Genomic DNA, 26,477 nt, shown 5'->3' with positions numbered 1-26,477 from the left:
AGAGTCCAACAGATACCTGCCATCAACATGGCAGTGTGGTTAAGGATAGTCAACAAAGTCAATGTCAAGTTGAAGAGAGGTACCATCATAGCTGGCTCTTTGACCTGTGTTTGGCTGGTGCTTTGCCACGTGATCCTCCGTGGTGTTTCTCGGACGGCCCCTTTTGTGTTTTTCAGGAGAGGCCTCTGATGTGGGCTTAGCGGGGTCTGAGGATTCTTCCAGTTCCAGCTCACCCCTCTCTATAGCCACAGACGAGGTGGTAGGAGTATCAACCTGCGGGTCACTGGAGGTAGGTTGAGCTGTCCTTTGGGCCACAAGACAGTCCCTCAGAACTCCCACAACCTGGCCCATGAGGTGCACAATTTGGCCCATACAAGGACCTCACCAGCAGGCGGAGCTCACGCAAATCTTCCAGACCCTGGCCCAAATGTCCATGGGTTTGTTCATATGCCCCAAGGACTCTGGCAATGTTGGCCAGGGTTCCGGTCCCAGTATCCCTTCCACCTGCCCTGCAGTCCTGAACCTGTGGCATTACCACTCGACACACCCGCAGACTCTCCCTGCCCTCCTCTGATTGTGGGGTGGTGTTGGTATCCTTTGAGGCAGGGAGAGTGTTGCAGGCAGCACTGGTGGTGATGGTGGTGGTGGTTGAGGCAGCACAGGTTGTTTCAGCAGGGGTCAGTGTGGTTGTTGTTGCTGAGGTGGTGGTGGTGGGGACAGTGGGAGCCTGGGACATGGAGCGCCCTGGCAGTCCTGATGGGCCAGGTTCGGGCTCCGCATCCGATGAACTTGGGGAGTCTGCATCAGAGAGTCCATGTTCTGGGGGGTGAGGGGGAGACTGGCTCTGCAGGTCGGTGTTGTCATCTGCAGCAGTCAATTGTTGAACAGAGGTGAAATGGTCATTGAAGGGCACCCCGCACACTTACTTTTAGACATTTGGATGTTACATGTGATAGACCACACAGTTTACATTGCAACCACGTGGTATGGCTGTAAGATACTGAGCATCATAACATGATGTTGATGTACATACATTACTTGTCCATGGTGTACCATGTCAATAGATACCATGTTCCACGTACAGATTGTGTCATTACAAGGACATGTCCTCATCTGACAACTAGCAGCACAACAACTTTATGGGAAGCGTCTTTTTGGTTTGCTCTACATGGGAGACGTTCCATCTGAGCATGAACTAGCCATTGTAATCTAAAGCATACCTTTGTCATAACATGTACTTTCTTTCTTTATACAACTGACCATGCATGTTTTGTGTTCATATGGGCCTTGATGCTCTGCACCCATCGCACTTGCACATAGAATTCAGTGCTGTGCATGATTGTGCCCAGAATTTCTTCAACATGTGATTTGGTGAGTCACCTGGAAATTCTGTGACAGTTACATACACATTTCTGTATGCACACTGGAAATGGCTTTTGAATCTATGCCAAGTGAGCTGACATGTGAGGGCTAGTGTGGTCATATGGCTCCATGCTTTGTGAGAGTAAGGCAGGGTGCATGCACTGTCTACCTACCTGTTCTGTGGCACAGATGAGGGGAATAGCTGCCACATGGTTGTGGGGGGGTGCTCCATCCTGCTCAGCTGTGGGACAGGGGGGCCTGGTGGGAGTTGTAGTGCAGGCTTCCCACCCACAAACCACCCCCCTCCCTGTTAAGATGGCTGCCTACCTGTAAGTTTGATGAGGGGAATGTAATGGCTGCCACTTGCTTCTGGGCGGAGGGGGGTGCTCCATCCTGGTGAGCTTTGGGACAAGGGGCCTGGTGGGAGTTGAGCAATGCAGTTTCTGCCACATGCTTCTGGCTGGGGGGGGGGGGTGTGCTCCATCCTGCTCAGCTTTAGGACAAGGGGGCCTGGTGGGAGTTGTATTGCAGGCTTCCCACCCACAAACACAATCTCCCTGTTAAGATGGCTACCTACCTGTAAGTTTGATGAGGGGAATGTAATGGCTGCCACTTGCTTCTGGGCGGAGGGGGGTGCTCCATCCTGGTGAGCTTTGGGACAAGGGGCCTGGTGGGAGTTGTAGTGCAGGCTTCCCACCCACAAACAAAGCCTCCCTGTTAAGATGGCTATCTACCTGTACGTTTGTTGTGAGCAAACCCCCCTCCCTGTTAAGATGGCTACCTACCTGTAAGTGTAATGTGAGCAAACCCCCCTCACTGTTAAGATCGCCACCTACCTGTTAGTTTGATGAGGGAAATATAATGGCTGCCACTTGCTTCTGGGAGGGGGTGGAGTGCCCCAGCCTGGTGAGCTTTGGGACAGGGGGCCTGGTGAGAGTTGTAGTGCAGGCTTCTCACCCACAAACACAACCTCCCTGTTAAGATGGGCACCTACCTGTAGGTTTGTTGTGAGCAAACCCCCCTCCCTGTTAAGATGGCTACCTACCTGTAAGTTTAATATGTGCAAACCCCCCTCCCTGTTAAGATGGCTACCTACCTGTTGGTTTGATGAGGTGAATGTAATGGCTACCACTTGCTCCTGGGGGGGGGGGGGAGTGCTCCATCCTGCTGAGCTTTGGGACAGGGGTCCTGGTGGGAGTTGTAGTGCAGGCTTCCCAGCCACAAACACAACCTCCCTGTTAAGATGGCTACCTACCTGTAAGTTAGTTGTGAGCAAACCCCCTTCCTGTTAAGATGGCCACCTACCTATACGTTTGATGTGAGCAAACCCCCCTCCCTGTTAAGATGGCTACCTACCTGTTAGTTTGATGAGGGGAATGTAATGGCTGCCACTTGCTTCTGGGTGGGGGGAGTGCTCCATCCTGCTGAGCTTTGGGACAGGGGGCCTAGTGGGAGTTGTAGTGCTGGCTTCCTGTACACCTGCCCCCATGGTAATATTGCTAGCTACCTTTGGGGTGAAGCAGAGGGAGTGAATGTTGGAACTGTGAGACATGTTTTGGGGAGAGTGTGGTGCACATGCTTGCATTTGGACCCATGAGGTGTAACTTTGTAGTTGTGCAAGACAGTACATAGCAGTGTGACGGTAGACATTTGTTGGTACTAACCAGCCTCCACTCCCCGGCTATTCCTGTGAGACTCTATGGATGCAGTGTGGAAGCACCTGCTCCTCCCATATGGTGAATGTTCGTAGTGGAATGGGAGGGCCACCGCCAGTCATCTGAGCCAGCTTAAGGTTCTTGTTGTTCCTCTCTTTTATCTTGCTCTTGAGGTCATTCCACCGCTTCCTGGTCTCCTTCTGGGAGCGTGGGATGGTCCCTACTGCATTGACATGGTTGAATATCCTTGCCCACATTTGATTTCTGGTGGCTAATGGTGTCTGTTGGACCAGGTTTCCAAACAAATGTGGTTCTAACTCTGATTACCTCACCTACCATCACTGACAACTCATTGTCAGTGAATTTGGGCATTTTCTTCTGTGACATGGTGTGTGATGTGCAAATGGGTTAAAGGTGCAGGTGTGAAGGTGGTGGTAGTGATCAATCAATCAATCAATCAATCATAACATTTGTAAAGAGCACTATTCACCTGTGAGGGTCTCAAGGCACTGGGGGGAGGGGTTCTGCTACTGCTCGAATAGCCAGGTGTTGAGTAGCCTCCTGAAGGTAAGTATGTCCTGGGTCTGCCGTAGGAGGATGGGGAGGGTGTTCCAGGTTTTGGCGGCAAGGTGGGAGAATGATCTGCCGCCAGTGGTCGCTCTTCAGATGCGGGGGACGGTGGCGAGGGCGAGGTCGGCGGAGCAAAGCTGGCGGTTCAGGGTGTAGAAGGTGAGACGTCTGTTGAGGTATGCCGGGGTCTGGTGTTGTGGAGTGCTTTGTGAGCGTGGGTGAGGAGCTTGCAAGTGATCTTCGTGTTGATGGGTAGTCAGTGCAGGTCTTTCAGGTGGGGTGTGATTTGGCTGCGGCGAGGGATTTCGAGGATCAAGCATGCGGAGGCGTTCTGTATGCGTTGGAGTTGTTTCAGGAGTTTGGCTGAGGCTCCTGCGTAGAGGACGTTACCGTAGTCCAGCCTGTTGCTGACGAGGGCCTGGGTAACCGTTCTTCTTGTTTCGGTGGGGATCCACCTGTAGATCTTGGGGAGCATGCGGAGGGTGTTGAAGCAGGAGGACGAGACGGCGTTGACTTGCTTGGTCATGGAGAGCATTGAGTCGAGGATGAACCCTAGGTTGCGTGCGTGGTCGGTGGGTGTTGGTGCTGCTCCCAGTGCGGTCGACCACCAGGAGTCCTCCCATGCCGAAGAGGTGGAGCCGAGGATGAGGACTTCCGTCTTGTCAGAGTTCACCTTCAGACAGCTGTTCTTCATCCACTCAACGACGGCTTTCATTCCTTCGTGAAGGTTGGTTTTGGTGGTGAGGGGGGTCCTTGGTGAGGGAGAGGATCAGCTGGGTGTCGTCGGCGGAGAAGATGATGTTGAGGTCGTGCAATCAGGTGACGTGAGCGAGTGGTGCTATGTAGATTTTGAACAATGTCGGGCTGAGGGATGATCCTTGGGGTACACCGCAGATGATCTCGGTGGCTTCGGATCGAAATGGTGGGAGGTGGACGCTCTGGGCCCTGCCGGAGAGGAAAGAGGTGGTCAAGTCCAGTGCTTTGTCTCGGATCCCTGAGTTGTAGAGGCATGTGCATAGGGTGCGGTGACAGACAGTGTCGAAGGCGGCTGACAGGTCTAGGAGGATGAGGGCCACAGTTTCGCCGTTGTCCAGAAGGATCCTGATGTCATCGGTGGCAGCGATGAGGGCAGTTTCGGTGCTGTGGTAACTGCGGAACCCGGACTGGGATGATTCCCGGATGCTGTTCTTCTCGAGGTAGTGGGTCAGTTGTCTGTTGACGGTCTTCTCAATGACCTTCGCCGGGAACGGGAGCAGGGAGATGGGTCGGAAGTTCTTGAGGTCCTTGGATTAAGCCTTGTTTTTTTTTTGAGTAAGGCGTTGATCTTGGCGTGCTTCCAGCTTTCCGGGAAGGTCGCGGTCTCAAAGGAGATGTAGATGGCCTAGCGGAGATGGGGTGCAATGGTGGCGCTGGCTAGGTTGAAGATGTTGTGTGGGCATGGGTCTGATGGAGAGCCGGAGTGGATTGTGTGCATGAGTTTGATGCTGTCTTCATCGTTTATGTTGGTCCAGGTGAGCAGGGGGTCAGTGAGGATGGTGGCCGTGAGGTCAGAGGTCTCAGTGGTTGTCAGGCGGTCAGGGTTCTGATGCTGTCGTGGATGTCTGCGATCTTGCAATGGAAGAAGGTGGCGAGGGCGTCGCACAGGTCTTGCGAAGGTGGGATGTCGTTGGTGTTGGAACTGGGGTTGGAGAGCTCCTTCACGATGTTGAAGAGCTCTTTGCTGTTGTGTGCGTTGTTGTCTAGGCGGCCTTTGAAGGAGGCCCTTTTGGCGGATCTGATGAGGTGATGGTGTCTGAGGATGGCGTTCTTGTGGGCTGCGTAGCTATCCGGTGTCTGTTCGCGGTGCCATTTCTTCTCTAGTTTTCGGCAGGTTTGATTGGAGGCCTGGAGGTCTGCGGTGAACCAACTGGCTTTCTTGTTGGTGTGTCTGTTGGAGGGTTTCTTGAGCAGGGCGAGGGTGTTGGCGCAGTCACCGATCCACTGTCTGAGGTTGCGGGTGGAGGTTTGGGGATGAGTGGGGTCGATAGGTGGGCTTCGGGTAAGGGTATTGTTTAGCTGGTCTTTGGTGACTTTGCTCCAGCATCGGCGAGCGATTTGTTGAGTGCAGTGGTGCGTGGTGGGTTTCCGGAAGGTGAAATGGATGCAGAGATGGTCAGTCTAGTGGAGTTCGGTGGTGTGGCTGAAGGAGACATGGGAGCTTGCAGAGAATATGGGGTCATGAGTGTGGCCGGCAGAGTGGATGGGTGTTGTGACGAGCTGTCTGAGTCCGAGGTTGGTGAGGTTGTCAATCAAGGTGGTGGAGTTGGTGTCATTGTTGTTCTCGAGGTGGAAGTTCAGGTCCCCGAGGAGGATGCAGTCTTTGGAGGCGAGGGCGTGCGTACTGATGAAGTCGGTGATGGCGTCGCTGAACTGTGACGGTTGTCCGGGGGGTCTCTAGGTGAGGGTTCCTCCGAGGGTGGTGTTCGGATCAGTGTGGATCTGGAAGTGCAGGTGTTCGGCAGTGCTGAAGGTGTCATCGGTGCTAGTTGAGACTCTGAGGGTGTTCCTGTGGACGATGGCGATTCCTCCTCCTATTACGTTGGTGCGGTCCCTGCGGGTGATCTTGTAGCCATCAGGGATGGCTATGGCGATGTCGGGTGCCGAGGGGGGGGTTCATCCAGGTCTCCGTCAGGAAGGCGACGTTTGGGGAGGTGGAGTCGAGTACGTCCCAGAGGTCGATGGAGTGTTTCTTGGCGGAGCAGGTATTGAGTAAAATTCATCTGAGGTGGTTGTGTCCTTTCTCATTGGGTGGTTTGGTGGCTCTGAGGTTGGTGAAGCTGCAGCTTCGGCAGGAGAAGGGTCCTTGGGTACGCTTCGGGGTGGCCAGGAAGCAGGTGTGTGATCGTCCGGTGTTGAGTGCGTGGGTGGTGCTGGCATCGTAGCGGAGACGAGCGTCGTGGCAGTCGCGGGGACCAGGGTGTCCAGGCGCGGACACGCGCAGATGGGCTTGCCTTAGGCACGGCCAGCCGCGCAGCGGCTGCCATTATGAGGGGAGGTGGGAGGGAGTAGCAGCTGGGAGGCAGGAGCAGGCAACAAATGGGCAGGCGGGGGCTGGGCCGCAGGAGACGCAGCGGCTGGAAAAGCGGCGCACGGAGGGAAGAAAACACAAGGGCACAAACTGAACTGAGAATCAAAAAATAAAAGACAAGCAGAGCAACAGAGTAACAAGGGCACAGATTGAACAGACATTCCAAAAATAGAGGCAGAACAAAGCAGCGGAGTCAGATGGCAAAAACAAGGCAACAGAGTCAAGAGGCAAAAGGGCACCATCAGAGCAGGGGGACACGTTCAGACAGGCGGTGCTGTGCGGCGTGGGGGAGCGACCTACCTGAGGTCAGGTGATATGTGTGTTGTGTGTATGTTTGTTGTTGTTGTAATGGATTGATGTGTGCAGATGTGCCTCTCCTTTGTGCTCTGGGGTTGGGCCCTTCAGTAGTGGAGTTGTACAAAGGATTCTGATCAGGGACGGGGCTGGTTTTATACTCAGCTATGTGGGTGGGTCAAAATGGTGTATTCCTGCCAGGTGTGTTGTGTGGGTTGACCTGGGATTTGTATTTTTTAGTTGCCATGGGGATGTGTCATTGGGGTGTGTTAGGTGATTTTTTTAGGCTGAGCCAGGTTAATGGCCACACTTGGTAACCTTCTTGTGTGTTTTTTTGTCGGTCACCATTACTGTTCCGGAGAGACCGCGGTGGTTGATATACAACTGCCCTTCCGCCGGCTCCACCATTCATCAATGGTTGCAATCGTGGCGGTCGGAGACAGCGGACCGTTCCGCTGTCACCGCAATGATATCCTAATTTCACGTGCGGTCAATCTGCTGATCGTGCGGGGGTTTTGGGTCTTTCCGCAGTGAATGCGACCACCGCGGACAGATTTTCACCTGCCCCCCAGGCTACCGGTGGTCTTTCGTGGCATCGGTCTGTCGCTGTAGCATTTTACTGGCAGTTCATCATAATCTGGCCGCTGGTTTTCCCGCGGTACCTGCGGATGGTTAATTTCCACTACCATTGCAGTCCGAATGGTTTTCCAACCGCCATCCTAATCGACCCTTGACCCTGTCTGGAGGAAGGTCACCCCACGCCGCGCAGCCCCACCTGGCTGTGCCTGTGTCTCTGCCCATGTATCTGCCCAGCTGCCGCTTCCGCTGGGGGAAATCGAGGCGCGCCTCCACCCGCAGGCTACCACCTGCACCTCATCCCTGATGGCCAGTGGTAGGCCATAGGTTTGCTTTCCTGCCCTAGACTAGCTCTATATTGTACTTGCATTGTGCCACTTCTGCTATCGACCGTCTTCTATTGTATTCTGTGCCTGTATTTTGTGACCGTCCTTCCCGCGTGCTACTGCCACTCTCCCCGCTGCTGCTTCCCCTGCGGCCACGCCCCCCCTGCTCTAGACTTGCTCTGTATTGTACTTGCATTGTGCCTCGTCTGCCTGTGACCGTCTTCCATTGTATTCTGTACCTGCCATCTGCGCCCGTCCGCGCCTGGACCGCTCTCAGCGCCAGAACCCCTGGCCCCCGCGAACACCACAACGCCCGACTTCGCTATGATGCCAGCACCCTCCACGCACTCAACCCCGGACGAGAACACACCTGCTACCAGGCCACCCCGAAGCTCACCCAAGGACCCTTCACCTGCCAGAACTGTAGATTCACCAGCATCCCGCCCACCAAACCACCAACCAAAGAACCCAACTACCTCAGATGCATTCTTCTCAACACCCGCTCCACCTGCAAAAAACGCCGTTTAACTCTGGGACCTTCTCGACTCTACCTCCCCAGAAGTCGCCTTCCTGACGGAGACCTGGCTGAACCCCACCTCAGCTCCCGACATCGCCATAGCCATCCCGGAAGGCTACAAGATCACCCGCAGGGACCGTACCAACGGCGTTGGAGGAGGAATCGCCATCGTCCACAGGAACATCCTCAGAGTCTCGACCAACACCGAAGACACCCTCAGCACAGCCGAACACATGCACTTCCAAATCCACACCGACCCCAACATCACCCTCAGAGGAACCCTCGTCTACAGACTCCCCGGACCCTGACCGCAGTTCAGTGACTCCATCGCCGACTTCATCAGCACACAAGCTCTCATCTCCACGGACTACATCCTTCTCGGGGACCTGAACTTCCACCTCGAGAACAACAACGACACCAACACCCTGATCGACTGCCTTGCCAACCTCGGACTCAGACAGCTTGTGACAACACCCACCCACGCCGCTGGCCACATGCTTGACCCCATCTTCACCACAAGCCCCCACATCACCTTCAACCACACCACAGAACCCCACTGGACCAACCACCACTGCATCCACTTGACCTTCAGGAAGCCCACCACGCACCACCGCACCCAACAGATGCCTCGACGCGGCTGGAGCAAAGTCACCGAAGACCAGCTAACCACCACCCTCGCTCAGAACCCACGCGTCGACTCCACCAATCCAAAAACCGCCGCCCGCAACCTCAGACAATGGATCGACAACTGCGCCAACATCCTCGCCCCACTCAAGACACCCTCCAACAGCCACACCAGCAAGAAAGCCACCTGGTTCACCGAAGACCTCCAGGCCTCCAAACGAACATGCCGAAAACTGGAGAAGAACTGGCTCTGCGAACGAACACCGGACAGCCACACAGCTCACAAGAACGCCACACGCAGGCACCATCAACTCATCAGAACCGCCAAGAGGACCTCATTCAAAGACCGATAACAACGCACACAACAGCAAAGAGCTCTTCAACATCGTGAAAGAACTCTTCAACCCCAGCTCCAACACCAACGACATCCCGCCCTCGCAAGACCTCTGTGAATCGCTGGCCACCTTCTTCCACCGCAAGATCGCCGACATCCACGACAGCTTCAATGCCCTGACCGCCCCGACAACCACCGCCCCCACGACCACCACCCACACCAACCGCCTGCTCTCCTGGACCAGCATCAACGACGAGGACACCAGCGAGATCATGAACACCATCCACTCCAGATCACCGCTAGACCCATGCCCTCACCACATCTTCAACAAGGCCTGCACAGCCATCGCACCCCATCTCCGGAAAGTAATCAACATCTCCTTCGAGACAGCAACCTTCCCGGAAAGCTGGAAGCACGCCGAGATCAACTCCCTACTTGAGAAACCCAAGGCAGACCCCAAGGACCTCAAGAACTTCCGACCCATCTCCCTGTTCCCGTTCCCGGCGAAGGTCACCGAGAAAATCCTCAATAAACAACTGACCTGCTACCTCGAGGAGAACAGCATCCTTGAACCATTCCAGTCCGGGTTCCGCAGTAACCACAACACCGAAACCGCCCTCATTGCCGCCACCGATGACATCAGGTCCCTGCTTGACAACGGAGAAACAGCGGCCCTCATCCTCCTGGACCTGCGAGCCGCCTTCGATATGGTCTGCCACAACACACTGCGCACACGCCTCCATGCCGCCGGAATCCAAGAGAAGGCCCTGGACTGGACCACGTCCTTCCTCTCCGGCAGAACCCAGAGCGTCCACCTCCCCCTCTTCCGCTCCAGGGCCACTGAGATAATCTGCAGGGTACCCAGGGCTCTTCCCTCAGCCCGACGCTGTTCAACATCTACATGGCATCCTTCGCCCACGTCGCCCGACAGCACGACCTCAACATCATCTCCTTTGCCAACGACACTCGGCTGATCCTCTCTCTCACCAAAGACCCTCACACTGCCAAAAACAACCTCCACAAAGGCATGAAGGCTGTCGTCGAATGGATGAGGAACAGCCAACTGAAGCTGAACTCGGACAAGACGGAGGTCCTCATTCTCGGAAACACCCCTTCGGCCTGGAACGACTCCTGGTGGCCGACCGCACTGGGAATCGCCCCAACACCCACCGACCACGCACGCAACCTAGGGGTCATCCTCGACTACACACTCTCTATGACTAAACAGGTCAACGCCATCTCCTCATCCTGCTTCAACACCCTCCGAATTCTCCGCAGGATCTTTAAGTGGATCCCCACCGAAACTCGAAGAACAGTCACCCAGGCCCTCGTCACCAGCAGACTGGACTACGGAAACGCCCTCTACGCAGGAACGTCAGCAAAGCTCCTGGGACGACTGCAACACATCCAGAACGCCTCAGTACGTCTGATCCTCGACATCCCCCGCCGCAGCCACATCACACCCCACCTGAGAGACCTGCACTGGCTCCCGGTCAACCGGAGGATAACCTTCAAGCTCCTCACCACACAAAGCTCTCCATAACACCGGCCCAGCATACCTCAACAGACGCCTTAGCTTCTACACCCCAACCCGCCAGCTCCACTCCGCCGACCTCGCCCTCGCCACAGCCCCCGCATCCGAAGAACGACCGGCGGCGGCAGATCCTTCTCCCACCTCGCCGCCAAGACCTGGAACACCCTCTCCACCAACCTACGGCAGACCCAGTAGCCTTCAGAAGACTCCTCAAGACCTGGCTCTTCGATCAGTAGCAGCACCCCCTCCCCCCCAGCGCCTTGAGACTCTCACGGGTACGTAGTGCGTTTTATAAGTATCTTGATTGATTGATTGATAGTATTGTTGGTATTTAAAAGACAAAGAAACAACATGCAATTTGAACCACCAGGGACATTTTTACAAAATAAAGGCGAACCACCCATACCATGGACAAGGTTGAAGGAAGAGTTTGTGACATATATGAAGGCTATTGATGGCAAACGCATGGGGGCAGAAAGAAAGAAACAAACATATTTTCTTACACTGTTTAGGTTCAGAAGGACAAGTGATGTTCAGAGCGCTTCCACAAGTGATAGCACAAAATGGAGAAGAAAATATCAATGTACATGTAGAGGCAATGGTAAGGATGGAGAAAAGGTTTAAACCCACAACAAATATTGTGTTAAATAGATTTAAATTTTACACCAGGGCACAAAAAGAGGAAGAATCTTTTGATGGTTTTTTGACTGCTTTGAGATCGTCAAGTATGCATTGTCATTTTGGCATAATTGCCGATGAAATGATAAGAGATCAGATCATTGTACATGTGAGGAACAAGAAAATACAGGAAAAGCTATGGGTGATCCAAAATTATCAGAAGCAATAGCCACAGCTAAAGCACTAGAACAATCATGGATGCAGACGGTAAGACAAAACTCTGTTAAGGTAGTAGGGGTGGAGGAAGTATGTGCATTTAAAAACAAAAATGATCATAAGAGCGAGGTTCCACAGGCCAAATTCAGGGTTGGTGAAAACAATATTAGCAATTCTGTTAAACGATATGAAAGTTATGTTAATCAAAATGTATGGTACAGTTGTGGGAGTAAATCTCACATGGCATCGTTCCCAGGATGTCCTGCCATTAAAAGAGAATGCAGGAAATGTGGAAGAATGGGCAATTTTGGTAATGTTTGCAGAGATAATAGAAGAAATTGTATTCAAACACATGGGATGGTTTGAAGCATTTCTGAAACCAATAAGGTAAATAATAGAAGTGAGTACAAGGATCTGTCTGAGTGTGACAAGGGATTTGTTGCGCCCATTACCAATAAGAGTGTGGGTTAAAATGAAGGAACTATTGTGAGAGCTCTAACATTACTTGTACAAGTGTTAGGCGCAGAATTAGAGCTTATGGCCGATTCTGGGTCTCCTTGGACTATTATCACTCAACAGTATTACAATGAAAGGATGAGTGAGATATGTAGACAATTACAAGCATCTGATATTGTAGCTAAAAGTAGTTTTGACAGTACTTAAATTATTATGAAAGGGTATTTTAATATGCTGTTATGTTTTAAAGGAAGAAGTGCAGTTATAAAACTATATATTGAAGTCAAGGGTGTAGATGTATTAGGCTGGCGGGATCAGTGGAAATTGGGCATCATTTTGGATCCACGATCAAGTGAACAAGTGATATTAGGTAAAGATGTGAGTACAGATAGAAATGCAAATATAGGTTGTGGTGGAAAAGAAGCACAATTAGTAAAAGATTACAAAAATGTTTTTTGTGACAAATTGGGAAAACTAAAAAGCTTTTCTCACAAAATCCTCTTAAAAGAAAAAACATGTCCTGTAAAACAAAAGTTGAGGGGTGTACCAATTAATGTAAAAGAAGAATTGAGGGACATGCTCAAGGAATTATCTAGTGAAGGCATTATCGAGGAAATTGAGTCCTCTGAATGGTTTTTCCCCATTGTTTTAGTGTGCAAACCAGATCAAACATTGAGGGTATGTGTTGATTTAAGAGCTTTGAGTGCTAAGATTGTCATAGTTTGTCATCCCCTACCCAATATAAATAAGGTGGTGTCCATGCTGGAAGGTGCAAAAACATTTTCTCCATTAGACCTAAGGTCTGCGTACCATCAGATTGAACTAACGGAAGAGTCGAAAAAACTCACTGCATTCATTACACCTCAAGGTCTGTACCAGTACACAAGAGTGCCTTTGGTTTGGCATCAGCAGCGTCTGTTTTTCAGAGGGTAATGTTTCAGATCTTCAGGGACATTGATCAACACGTTAAATGTTTCCAAGATGATATACTGATTTTCTCAAAAGATGAAATAGAACATGGGAAACATTAAAATGAAGTTTGCAAGAGGTTGGAAAAACATGGTCTCATCCTTAAAGCACAAAAATGCAAATTGTAAAGACAATTGGTGGAATATTTAGGCCACACCTTGTCTGGTGATGGTGTTGTTCCCAAAAAGTCTAATGTGGATACCATACTCAATGCGCCAGCTCCATCTAATAAGGATCAGTTATTATCTTTTGCGGATATGTGTGAATATTACAGCAAATTTGTTGAGAATTTTGCAACAAAGATGGAGCCATTGAGAAGATTATTAAGACAAAATATTCCTTATGTATGGTCAAGTGAACAAAAGAAAGCGTTTGATGATATCAAATTAGAAATTGAAGGTGCACCCACTTTAAAACCATTTTGTGTGAGGAAAGAATGCATTATCACTGTTGATGCGAGTTTGTACGGTATAGGAGGAGTGTTGTCACAAAAAAGTGGCAAAGAGGAGTGGAATGTAGCATTTGCATGAAGAACATTAAATGAAACTGAACGCAAGTATGCGGTTATTGATAGAGAGTTACTTGCATGTGTTTGGGCTATTGAACATTATCGCACCTATGTGTGGGGCAGCAAGTTTATTTTGAGGACAGACCACAAGCCTTTAGTTAATATACTTTCTTCTAGTGGAGGTTGGAATTCTACGTCAAGAATTGCCAGGTTAGCATCAAAGCTCCAGAAATACAAATTCAAAGCGGAATATGTGTCTGGGAAGAAAAATGTTACTGCAGATTTCCTATCACGCTTACTATGTAGTCACACTGAAGTGAGTATAGACAAAGAGTGTGATCTTGTGGTCAATATAAATGATGTTGTACCAGTGCAGTTCAATGAGATCACTGGAAGTATGTGGGAGGAATGTGAACGCAACGATGATGATTGGAAAGACGTAACATAAATTGTAATGGGAGGATGGCCTAGGAAGCATAACATCAGGTCTGAATTATTACCATTATTTAATGTTGCAGAGGAATTGGAATTTGAAGGTAATCTCCTTTTTAAAAGAGGTAAATGAATTCCCCTGAAAGGTATACAAAACATTATCCTTAAAATTGCTCACAGAACACATCCGGGAATTTCAGCCATGAAACGTTTGATCAGAAATTATTTCTGGTGGCCTGGAATGGATGGGTTTGTTGATCGCACTGTCAAGGAGTAGTGTGAAGTATGTGTCTCTGGTGAGAAAATGTTGAAGGTAAATATTCCCCCACTAAAAATGGTTCAATGGCCTAAGGAATATTGGCAAAAAATTGCTTTTGACATCTCAAGGTCTTTTAACATTTTGCCAGAGAATTCTCGCTTAGCTTTTGTTTTAGTAAATTATCATTCCAAGTGGCCAGAGGTGAAATTAGTGTCACAGGCAACCCCTTCTGCTGTCATAAACTTTTTAAAGGAAGTGTTTGCAAGTGAAGGTTGTCCTTCCACTTTAGTCACAGACAATGGTGTGCAATTGACGCCATCAGAGATGAAAGAGTTTCTAAACAATTGTGGCATTAAACATATTTTTACATCTTTGTATGGACAACATGAAAATGGTCAAGTTGAGCGCTTCAATCGTGTGTTGAAGGGTTTTGTGGTAGAAGCAGTTAAAAAAGGAAGTGGTTGTTGAGTGTGTTGAGAGAAAGATTGTGGTTATTTCGCATCACTCCGCATACTACTACGGAAATTAATCCTTTTAAACTGTTGAAAGGAAGAGACCCGGCTTCCAGAGGATGTTCGTGGTGGTTCAAAGAAAAGTAGAGGAAGGATTGTTTTGAGAAACAATGTTTACAAAACACTGTCTTCAGAGTAAAAAACAAGCAATACAAAACCCAGACATGGTTTGATAACAAGTGGAAGACTAAAATACCTTCATTTAAAGCTGATGATTGGGTCAGGATTTTGAAACCTGGTCTGATCAATAAAGGTACAAGTAAATTTGGCAAGGCCATACAAATTAGAAAAGTTTTTCAAAATAGCGTTATCACTCAAGATGGTAAAGTGTGGAATATAAGAAGGGTTGCTAAATGTTCTGATAATTACTTTGCAAAAGTACATGAAATTGAACAGGAAGAGAAGAATCTCAGTAACGAGCACTTTGATGTTCAATCTGATGTTGCCCACAGTAAATGTGGAAATAATACTGTGGCCTCAAGAGTTAAAGTTTCTAATCGGCTGAGACAATTTCCCCAAAAACGTTATGATTTCGTTTGAACTATGCATTGATGTTTCTTTTTAGTTTGCGAGAATTCTCTTCTTGCAACAGCAAGAAGTCTTGTTTCTTTTTATTGTTTTACTTGATGAGGGGGATGTGTTACATTCTATACATATTTGGAGTAACTGTCCCTTTAACTAATATCATCTCATAGCCTGGTTGCATGCATGCGCTTTGTATACTTTTATACTGTGTTCCATGTTCTCTCCAGAGCTTGAGTTTGTAGATTCCATCTGGGTTTCAGTTGTACCTGGAGCCACAGATGGACAGATGTATATTGCTGTGCTGTTCCTGAATAAACCTTATTTCAAGAAAAGAAGTCTTGCCGATTCTTAGCCCAACCAGCTGTAGAACCTACACGTCACGGATCCTCGGTTTCAGAACCCTTTGTAGAGTGTGGCTGGGAGACACTGCATTCAGACTCTAAAGAACAACGGGGTGCCGGGGATACCACAGGCAGTCCCTTCTCCGGAGACCCACCTGAAACAGGAGGCGCTCTCGGGTGGGGTGAACCCACCTTCCACCTCCCTTGACCGCTCCCAGCCCATTCCCCCCCAGCCCCCTTCCCGCTGTGTGCTGCAAGGATTACACCTGAAGAGACCTTTATTTTGCTTTTGCAGTTTCTTTCTTTTTCTCCTCAAACAATGATTTATTACCACAACTCAGGTGCATTTGGGAAGCGTTCTGGGCGCCCGACTGCCGGTCAAAGGAGACTTTCAGTCTGTCTATAGGGTCTGCTGGCACTTTCTATTATTTGTCTACAATTCTATGTTTGTATTCAATCTGTTGTGCTTGGTCGTATTACCGTTATTATGTTGCCACAAACATATCTGGCAAGAAGATCTTTGGTAAACAAGAGCTATTCATCAAACCGGTCGCCTGTTTCATCTGCTGTGTAAACAAACTGTCACAACTTTGCACAAGGCCCTGGAGGGAAGGGGGAAGATGCTAATGTCAGGTGACTGCAAATCTAAAGGGTGGGCCTGTTCAGGGTGTTCTAGTTGGTATTATTGTACACCATGAGGCTCTGCATTTTAAGTACACAAACTACTCTTTAAGCACCAGAGACTAAGAGAGAATGAGTGAAAGTGTGAGGGAGCATAACAAAATGAATGATCTCCAGGCACTCCCGCCTTTAGAGGGAGTGCAGGCCTTCATCACCATATGCATTACAGTGGTGTGAGGGACAAACTTACTTTTTGGAGATTTCTCTTATTTTCATGTCTGTGCTTTGACTCTCTTCTTCTCGCTGTTTATGGAGGTAATCTTTCTTCATGTCTTCCTCCCAGAATAAGAGATCTGCAGTCTTATAGTCATCCAACTCGAGCACTGAGACAGAAATTACAGAAACATCAGAAAAAAGAACCTGCAGGTCCCATGGAATACACATAAAACCACAAAACAGCAGATTACATTAATGAATCCTCACCAATAATTCAATTTAACATCTAGTACTCGCTAGGAACTTCACATGTGGACAAACGTCACTGTGCTAATAGCCCCCTCATGTTCAATAAAACATTATGTAAACTTGAGTAACCGACCTTGTCCACTCACTAGCCTTTCCGACATCACTTGCTCGATATCTAATAATCAGTTAGTCATTTTCATGCATTCAGTCTGTTGGGGTCGTGGATGACGTTTCAACCATCAGGAGTGAATCTAAGGGTCTCACCAGTACAAGGTCAGCCTTGCTCAGCAAAGCTCCCTATCTTAGGGTGAGACGTCTGCTGTAGTCCCGCTTGATGCATGCGATTGGCCGGCCTGTGGCTCATCAGAAGCTCGAGCTGCCATCGGAAGAAGTCATATGGGTCACATGCAATCGATTCCTGTGGATGTAAATCCTTTGCATTTAGTAACTGATTAGCTGAAGCAGTGTCTATCGGAGCATAAGGAACCAGATGAGTTCAGGGCTGATACAACGGGCAGGACTTGTGGTGTCCCCAAGCCAATAAGCACAATGTTCAAAGAGGAAGCACCTCCCTGCGTCCCGTTAGGGATTATATTCAGTCATAATTTCAATGTTAGCATCAGCAGGATTACAAAAGACCCTCTCTGAAGCTTGGAGTACCCCAAGGTGGTCACTGCAGTTCCTTAATTTAGTGGGCGCTGAGGCGGGCATATTTGACTTGTTTCACTAGGATCCCCCTGCCATTGTAAATGGAAAGATGATTACTCCTTGATCTCAAATAAAAGTACAAGTAAAGTGATGGATAGAGTGGTTAATTAATCTCAGCCACTGGTAAATACTCTGGGCCGCATCCCAGTCAGTTGTTATTTTGCCCATCATGCCACCTCAGTTTGGACCCAGCCATATGCAGATCAGTCTTGACCCTGCTCCAATAGGAGCAGTTCCTGCCAAACTTCCAGTCCAGGTCCTCCCTGAAGAGGAACACAACCAACCCCAGATGTGGGTCTCGTGCTCACTGTGCCACTGGAACGGAGTTGCACCTGAATGATGCGCTCCAATCAGGGTGACGCCAGTCTTGGGTTGCATGTGTTCCGTTTCAGGGATGACCTAGTCTGGCAGTTGGGACCGTACTGTTCCTATTGCAACAGGGTCAAGACTGATTTGCACATGGCTGGGTCCAAAATGATCATAGTGTGCATCCCCAATAGCGACTAGTGACTTCATCACTTCTGTGTATAATTCAGTGTTGATCTCAAACAAGGCTGGTCAAGCTACCACCCACACTTTGCCCAGAAGTCATTTCTAGGGGTGGGCAGAACTCGCAGAGTTTCACTCCGCGGAATCCTGCATAGTTACATAAAAACTCAGCCAATGGGCAGAACATGTGCATGTCTCTCTGCTCGTGCTGCAATTTAGCACCGGTCGCTGGAGCAGAGTGGAATAATCAGCACAAATTGCACCATGCAGTGCAGAAGAGAATGCATGACCATCGGAGTTGATTTTACTCGAGAAGAAAATCTACTTGAGTGGGGGCAAATCTACTCAAGAAGCAGTCGTCTGACTGTGACTGCTCATGACCACCAGCGACCACCTGTATTCGTAAAATCATGCTAGGGTACACCAAATGTCACTTAGACTTAGCAGCTCACGTTGCTGGAGTATTTGCACATCTCCGAAATTGTGGGTACCCATACCAGCAGGTGAATTATAGGTCATTTTTCAAAACGACTTCTTTTTACACTCTGCCTTACATTTGGAGGGCAGAAATGCATTGAAAGTCAATAGGTAATAACAGTTGGTCTACGATTCTGTGTTCCTCTAAGTCTCCCGATAAAAATGGTTCCTCACTTGTGTGGGTAGGTGTAGTGCCCGTGACAGGAGAGGGACCAAAACGCAATGTGGACACAACACAATTTCACAGTGAAAACGGACAGCGGCGTCACTATGGGAGTGCGGGGGGTGTGGACCGCACCAGGTGACACGCTCACATGGGGTGACACCAACAGGGCCGGTGTGCGCAGAGCAATCTAACCTTTCAGGAGGAGAAGGTGCCTGTGCGCAGTGCGCAGTGCGCACTGTCTCCTCTCCTTTCTTTTATTTGCTTCCCTGTGAAATGGATCCAAAAAAGAAAATCACTTTTGCTGGAAATCAATGTCGTATTTTTCTGACATTTAATTCCAAAGTGCAGCATCGGGAATAAAAGTTTAAAAATATGAAAAATAAATAACTGAATCAAGTAAGACAGAGTGGTAGCAAACTGACCAGATTGATTTTATTCACACCCAAACACATTAGCGCCACTTTTACAGAGTTTGCCAGTGAAGCGCTATTTTTGTTGTCTTGGCTTTGTTTTCCCTGGGCTTGGAACTAGTGCACCAATCCTGGAGGTACTGCAATGTGAGGATTGAAAATCAAAATTTGTACTGCTGCTCTGTATCTAGGGATGTTGTCTTTTTTTTACCATACTGCTTACGTTTTGTAAGGATATAAGCAATGGACGTTAAAATGGGTCCTTTCAGGGCCCTGTTGTCATGTCCCTAACTTTTCAGGCAAAAGCACTCACTGATTTCTGAACAGTGAGTGTAAAAGCGTTAAGGTAACCATGTTGTTCCTGCTTACATTTCACATGATTTGCAAAATTTTGCATTCCCTATGAGTGTTTGCTTTTTCCAGGATGCTGTCACTTTTTTTTGCTGTAAATGTAGGCCACATATTGCTCTTGCCCAGTGTGTAATTTCAATTGAGCCGCATCCAGGTGTTTATAGCTGGCAACAATTGTGTTGTAGTTGAAGGCAGTCTGAGTTTTTCTCAGTGGGGCAGAATGGTGTTCAGTGGGGGAGAGGATGTGGCACTATGGCCAGAGCTGCTGAATTTGGAACTGGGGAACCAGGTTCAGCCTTAATAACCAGTCCACCAGACCACTCTCCTGAGAGAGCACTATCTCATGCTAGACCTTAGAAGGCTTCGCAAGACATTAGAAGCCCCGGTGTCATAGCACCAGCAGGTGGACCCTAGCAGGACAAGTGTAGGTTAACCTTCAAGGCTTGTCCACCACTATTCATACTGAAGTTCACCTCCAGTCTTGTAGGCAGGCCTATGAAGCAGTACACCCTAGAACAAGAGTGACCCTGTCACTGAGATCACAGGACCCTTGCGAAGGGTCAGCTCTAGGGCGGTGCAACCGGTGTGACCGCACCAGGTTCTGACTTTAGGTGGAGGCATCATTTTTGCAAGTATATTATGGTTTTAAAAGAGCTTGCTGCCTCCTTCCTGGCCTCCAGTAATTTTCGGTAACAATAAAAATGTCATGATGACTCTGGTGATTAATGTTCTTCCTAGAGAGAGGTCGGAATTTTGTTTAATGGAAGATTTGACTCATGGAAATGTAGCTCAGAGGGTTAATGTACCTGCTGCAAAGAAAATGTACCATGCAGAACACAAAGTGCACATAATATAAATAGGCCAGTGGGCTACTGCTTTTGTCAGAGAGATCCTTTTGTTACTTGCAGTTTATAAGTTAAAATCCTAACATAGAACAGTGAGCTATTAACTGTCATCTACTCCGCAGCAACACAAGTCACATTTTTTATTAACTTTTGATATGTTTGAGCTACAAACAATTTATTAGTTTAAATGGTCAGATCATGCTGCAGATCTTGCATTATGAGGCAAATATGGCAGAGCCATTATTATTTAGAAAACATTTGCAAACTAGGATTTTTAGCCATTCATGTTTTAACTGCTGTTTTGGAAAAGGGAGAAGTGCTGATGACAGAAACTCCATGGCTCGGCGACAAATGGCTTGTGATTCCACATTTTATCGTATTTGGGGACATTCTGTGATTAGAAGCATATCCCACTTTGTGAATACATTTTACTGTCAATAACTCATTATAACCTTAAATAATCATGTGTATCCATTGGTTGATAAAACTGGGCAGTGAAACCAAAGAAATACAAAAAATTGGGATGTTTGCGCATTCTGGCCACGCCTCTGCCCACTGATCCAATCCTCGGGTTATTCCCGCCCTCTGATTCTCCGCCCACAGTTCCCCTACTTTTTTCCCCCCACTTCGACCACTGATATATCGTGTTTCTGGATAGTGGGAACACCACACCAGTAAAAAGTACCATACCTATGATATTATAAATTCCAATAAACTGTTGACTAGCAGGTAGCCCACTGTACAACCTGATTAATGAGTCATTATCACACTGTTGTTAACAGGCACATTTTGTAAATATAGGACCTACAATTACAAACGTTACTAAGGATTCCCTATGGTCCCGTTATTTGCCAACTGTGTCCGCTGGCGGACTCGGGGTGGAGGAGGTTCATGCTGTAAGTCGTGAGAGGGTGACACCATGAGTTACCCCCACCGGGTGACACCAACCCTAGTGACACCACTGAAAACGGACCCTCTTTTTGCAAAGTGCCTAGCTGTAGATTTTGAACCCTGGCTCTGCCGGTACCTAGGGAAACCTAGCAGACTTATACATTTTTAAAACCTAGACACCCAGGGGAATCCAGGATGTGGTGACTTGCCTGGCTCTCACCAGGTTCTGTTACCCAAAATCCCTTACGAAACTCAAACTTTGTAAAAAAACAATTTCCCTCACATTTCTGAGGTGGAAAGATCTGGAATCTACTTGGATCCACAAAATTCCACCTACAACGCATTCCCCAAAGTCTTCCGAGAAAAATGGTACCTCACTTGTGTGGGTAGGCCTAGCGCCCGCGACAGGAAATGGCCAAAAATACAACATGGACACACCACATTTTCACAGTTTAAACGGACCCTTTTTTGCAAAGTGCCTAGCTCTAGGTTTTGAACCCTAGTGATCCAGCGGGTGAGACAGGGATAAAAAGAAGAAAAATACTCTACAAAATTCAGCAAGGCCCATACACATTTACCCAATCTTCCATCAATTTTCCCCAGTGCCCGCTGGGGATCAAGTTTTGTAATTCCATCAGATGTCGATTAGCTAGTTTCCTGTACTCTTAAATTTTCGAAACAATATATATAGCCTAACTAATCCTTCATGAATCAACACTCTTTCCTCTGGTCAATGGACCATTAGTTGAGATAGTTGATGCTGATATTAACAGTTTTCTAACTAATTCATATATCTTAGTGAAATAACCAAAGACTCTGGGTAAGATTCATACGTTTATCTAAAATTTTAGACATAAAGGTGAACGCTCTTTCAATACAAGTTCACAGTGCAAACACCATCATGTTCACATGGGAGAGATAACTCATTTAGTAAATAAAACCAATGACACAAACTCATTCATCATCATCATCATCATCTTTATTTCGATCACTTGGACCATAAAAGATGCAGCAAAATACAGTTATAAATTTGTACAACAATAAAAGAAAGATTACATATGGATGAAATTAGAAGACCTTAAAACATTCAATTAAAAACATTCAAGGTATACATGCAGTCATGTTAAGCTTGATAAAATGGTTACGGATAAACCACATTGCTGTAAGGAATCTAGCGACTGCGAATACAGTTGGGGCAGATAGATCTGTTTTTAAGATTCTATATGCAGAAGAATAATTCCTAAAGCCTAAATTTTTGAGGAGAGGAATGAGCCAATGTTTCCGAGCTATGTTATAAGCTGGGCAAAAAAATATAGTGTGTAGGTCATTCTCTCTGGGATAAGCACATGCTGGGCAATGAGCCATGGTGTGTATTTTTGTCCAGTATTCAGTATGTGCCCTCAAAGGAAGGGTACCGTATCTCCACTGCATGTATAACTTCCTTGTTATTAAAGGGGACACATCATCAAAGACGGACTCTAGATGGTAAAAATCTTTAACAGCAAGGAAGTGGTTAGATAAGGATCCCTTTTGCATGGTCTCAATAGTAATCTGTAGCTTATACTCAAAGTAAGCCTTTGCTAAAGATTTGCGGGAGATCCTGCAGCATGTATTTTCCGGGTTAGACCACAAGTCTGGTCTTCCCAAGGCTTGAAGAGTGAGCCTGATATATTTTAGCCATGGTATTTGTGAGACCTTGGGTAAACACAAGATCTCCGCGAGTTCGGCCCTATGGGTAACTAGCTCAGGCGCACTCCAGATTTTACGCCAAAAAGTCAAAGGTTTCAAGCCCAGCTCCTCTTTAATAGGTCTTAGGCCCAAGTCAAATCTTAAGGGGAGGAGTGGTGTGCTGGATGGTAATGCTGTCAGTTGTCTTATGAAACTATTCTTAGTTGTCTGGAGTTTCTGATCAGCAGTGTGCCCCCAAATCTCACCCCCGTAAGTTGCTGCCCCTCTGGCCTGCGTTTTGTAGATTTGGAGGGGTGGGCCCAATGGTTTGTAGGTCGACCTAGTTAGCATCCTGCATATCCCGCCCGTACTCTGCACCAGTTTCATATTTGCCTTAATTCTGTGCGTCTCCCAGGTCATAGATTGGTTTAGGGTTACCCCCAAGTAATCAAACGTGCTAACCCGCTCCAATCTAACGGACCCTAACATGGGGTTTGGACGGGATGAAGGATGCGGATTGAAAATCATGTATTTGGTTTTGGACGCATTGATTTCCAACCCACGCCCTTCACAAAAATTCGTGAACCCATCCAGCACCCGTTGTATGCCCGTGGGTGATTTGGAGAGCAGTAGGGTGTAATCGGCAAACATAATTGCCGGCACCCTACTGCCATTTAACTTGGGGGCATCAATGTTATTTATCCCCGTAAGATAATTAATGACCCCATCCACGAAGAGGCAAAACAGGGTTGCTGCGAGCACACAACCCTGTCTGACCCCCGTTTCTACGGGGAAGCTGTCCGAAAAGACGCCCCCTCTGCCGCACCTCACCTTAGCAAAATTGCCCTGATGTAGTATCCTCAACATGGATAAAATGTCTGCAGGGACGCCTAGATCCTTTAAAACAGTCCATAATTTGTCCCTTGAAACTAAATCGAACGCCGCTCGTAGATCGACGAATACCGCATACAGAGTGCCTCCCTCGATTAACACCGTCTTCCAATATAAAAGATTAAGACGGAAGATCTGATCTAGAGTTGAGACACCTTCTCTAAACCCAGCTTGATACTTGCTCAATATATCCCGTTCCTCAATCCAATCTTGCAGGCGGTTTAGTATCAGTCTTCCGAAGAGCTTTTGAGGAACGTCGATAAGACTGATTGGTCTATAGTTGGATGGGAGCAGAGGCGATCCCTTTTTAAATATTGGGACAATCTCGGCGCCCAGCCAAGTATTTGGCACCTCCATGCCGCAAAGTATGGAATTGAATAATATGAGTAAATAGGGGGCCCGAACATCAGGTTCTTGTTTAAATAAGTCGCCCGGCAATCCATCTAAGCCGGGTGCCTTACCTGATGCGAGCCTCGCTATAGCCTCGCGTACCTCAATTAGTGTAAATGGGACCCCTCTCATTTCATCCTTATCAGGACTAGTGGAATTGGATCGAGCTTCATGGGGTACTCTGTATAAAGACTGGAAATGATTTTGCCAAACCTTAGCAGAGATGTTGGGTTCAATTGCATTGGACAGGTCTTCAGTTCCCGTATTCACAAGACGCCAAAATGCACGAGAGTCTCTACGTGCCAAGGCGGTTGTGAGATTCTCCCATTTGCCCTGCTCCCATTCCTTTTTTGCGTGACTAATCAATGACTTATAGGTCAATCTTTTAGCCCTAATCTCTTCAGTCCCCTTACCCTCCTTAATCGCGATCAAAAGATCGGTTTTTGCCTTGCAGCACGTAGAATTATACCAGGAGGGACAAAAAGCACGTCCGTTTGCCCCCTTTGATGTAGAAAAGAGGATTTCAGACGTTGCTTGAATAAGGTCCTCGTGTAGCAAACCCCGTAATTTGTATATATCCTGGGAGCTCTCTTTTTCTGTCAATACGAGGGCCTTTGTAAGTATGGGGATAATCCGGACATAAAGTCCGGGTAGCTTCTCTGGGTTGGAAACTAATCTTTCCCACTTCACCCTTCGTCTATTATTCGTGAGGGCTAATCCCCTCGCGGGTGGTGGCCTCAGTATCCTCCTAGCATCATAATCAGGCAGGTTATATTCCATTTCCAAAGCATTGTGGTCACTATCCGCCCTCGGGATTACCCGAAAGTCATTGATAAGTGATCACAAGGCCAAGGGAACAAGAATATAATCTAATTTTGATTCTCGACCCCCTCTATTATATGTATTTTTGGGGGGAATGTCAGATTTTATCCTACCATTGCAAGCCCGGAGTCCATATTTTAAAGTTAAAGATGTAATTTGGACAGCCAAAGGTGTCCAGGTTTTTGGGCCCGGTGCCTCCAATGGGGGTATGGACCAAAGCGCATCCTCTTCTAAAACTAATCCATCCAATGAGCCAAAAATCGGCTCATAGTGGCAATTTAAATCACCTCCAATTAAGAAGGGGGTTCCATTGGGGATTTCACTTATAACATCAGCAAGCTCCTCGATGGTACGAGACTCTTGGGTAATGTTTGTTGGTCTGGAATAGACATTTACCAACATGAGCTTGATTGAATTGGGCCATTCGAGCAAAACAACAAGAATATCCTCCCTACTAGATGGCAATAGAGTAGCCCCACATCCCAGGTCAGTAGCCACCCAAATAGCAAGTCCTCCCGAGGGACGTCCCTTACCACCCCATTTCGCATTTATAGAAAATGTGGCATAACCAGTGTGTGTTAGCTCTTGGCGTGCCCAAGTTTCCTGGAAGAGGCATATGTCTTTACCCTGGATGTATAAATTCCATTCCGGGCAATACAATTTGTTAGATAAACCCACCACATTCCAGGAAAGTAACTTGAGTGGAGAGGTAATAGCACTTTTTTTACGTGCATTTGAAGGCAAACTCATTCAACAAATCAATGCAAAAGGAGTGGATAGATGAAGAGAAAAAGAGTTCAGAGGCAAAAATACATTTGCACTTAATTATGGGAAATATGAGTCAGGGTAATATTTACCTATTTGAAATACTGAAAACCACCCCTCTGGCCAAAGGAATGGTGGGGGTCCCCTGAGTTAGAATCGGGAGACAAAGACTATAAGACATGATCAGGACAGGACAGATACTTACTAGACTTCTCTATATACCCGACGTACCACTGCGCATCGCTTTCTTACACTCTCTCCCTCCTCGATGTTCTTCCCGAATCTTTGAATCTAATCAGGCTGTCATTCCGATCTAAATCTTCCCAGACTGCTCTCTCCTCTCTCGACCCAGCAGCAGCAAGCTTTTCTCGGTTTGGCAATCGCATCACCGACCTCCCTTCTTCGATTGAACATCTAACATTCTAAAGTCACACTAGTTATAGTCCTTATTTCTGCATGTCCCACCCTCAATAGTTGCAAATATTAATAAAATACGAAATATGATTGGACAGGGCTAGGGGAGTTTTTATCACACTATGCTGACATATTCATTTTTATTAAGGTACCATTGTCTCGCAAACCCTTCCCCTTTAGCTCATTCATATTTCCTTCCACATTCATATACTATTGCAATTTTTTATTCACAATTGCAATGCAGTCTCTATAGACAAGGTATACATGTCTAAACTTTCCCACGTCTTCTGTCCTTGATATTTGGCAGCAGTTCATTTCTTCGGTCATTGGGTCATATTCCGAATCTACTAAGCATGCGCGACTCATCGTCAGTCAACTCCTTTTTCTCTCCGTGTCATTTGCGAAACAT

At 47.6% G+C, this 26,477-nt stretch overlaps 1 protein-coding gene across 1 annotated transcript in view; it reads right to left on the bottom strand.

Annotated features, from left to right (window-relative positions):
- LOC146808472 (transient receptor potential cation channel subfamily M member 2-like) overlaps window positions 1-26,477 on the bottom strand; it is a 2,315,843-nt gene that overhangs the window by 138,331 nt on the left and 2,151,035 nt on the right. Inside the window, exon 25 of the mRNA XM_085623958.1 lies at window positions 16,567-16,699. Within this exon, the coding sequence (XP_085480084.1) occupies window positions 16,567-16,699 (133 nt within the window). The remainder of the gene's footprint in view (window positions 1-16,566; window positions 16,700-26,477) is intronic.

The sequence above is a fragment of the Triturus cristatus genome, chromosome 8, assembly GCF_964204655.1.
Source record: "Triturus cristatus chromosome 8, aTriCri1.1, whole genome shotgun sequence".
Taxonomy (NCBI): Eukaryota; Metazoa; Chordata; class Amphibia; order Caudata; family Salamandridae; genus Triturus; species Triturus cristatus.
Note: the sequence above shows the minus strand (reverse complement) of the source record. Positions and strands in the feature narration are given on the sequence as shown.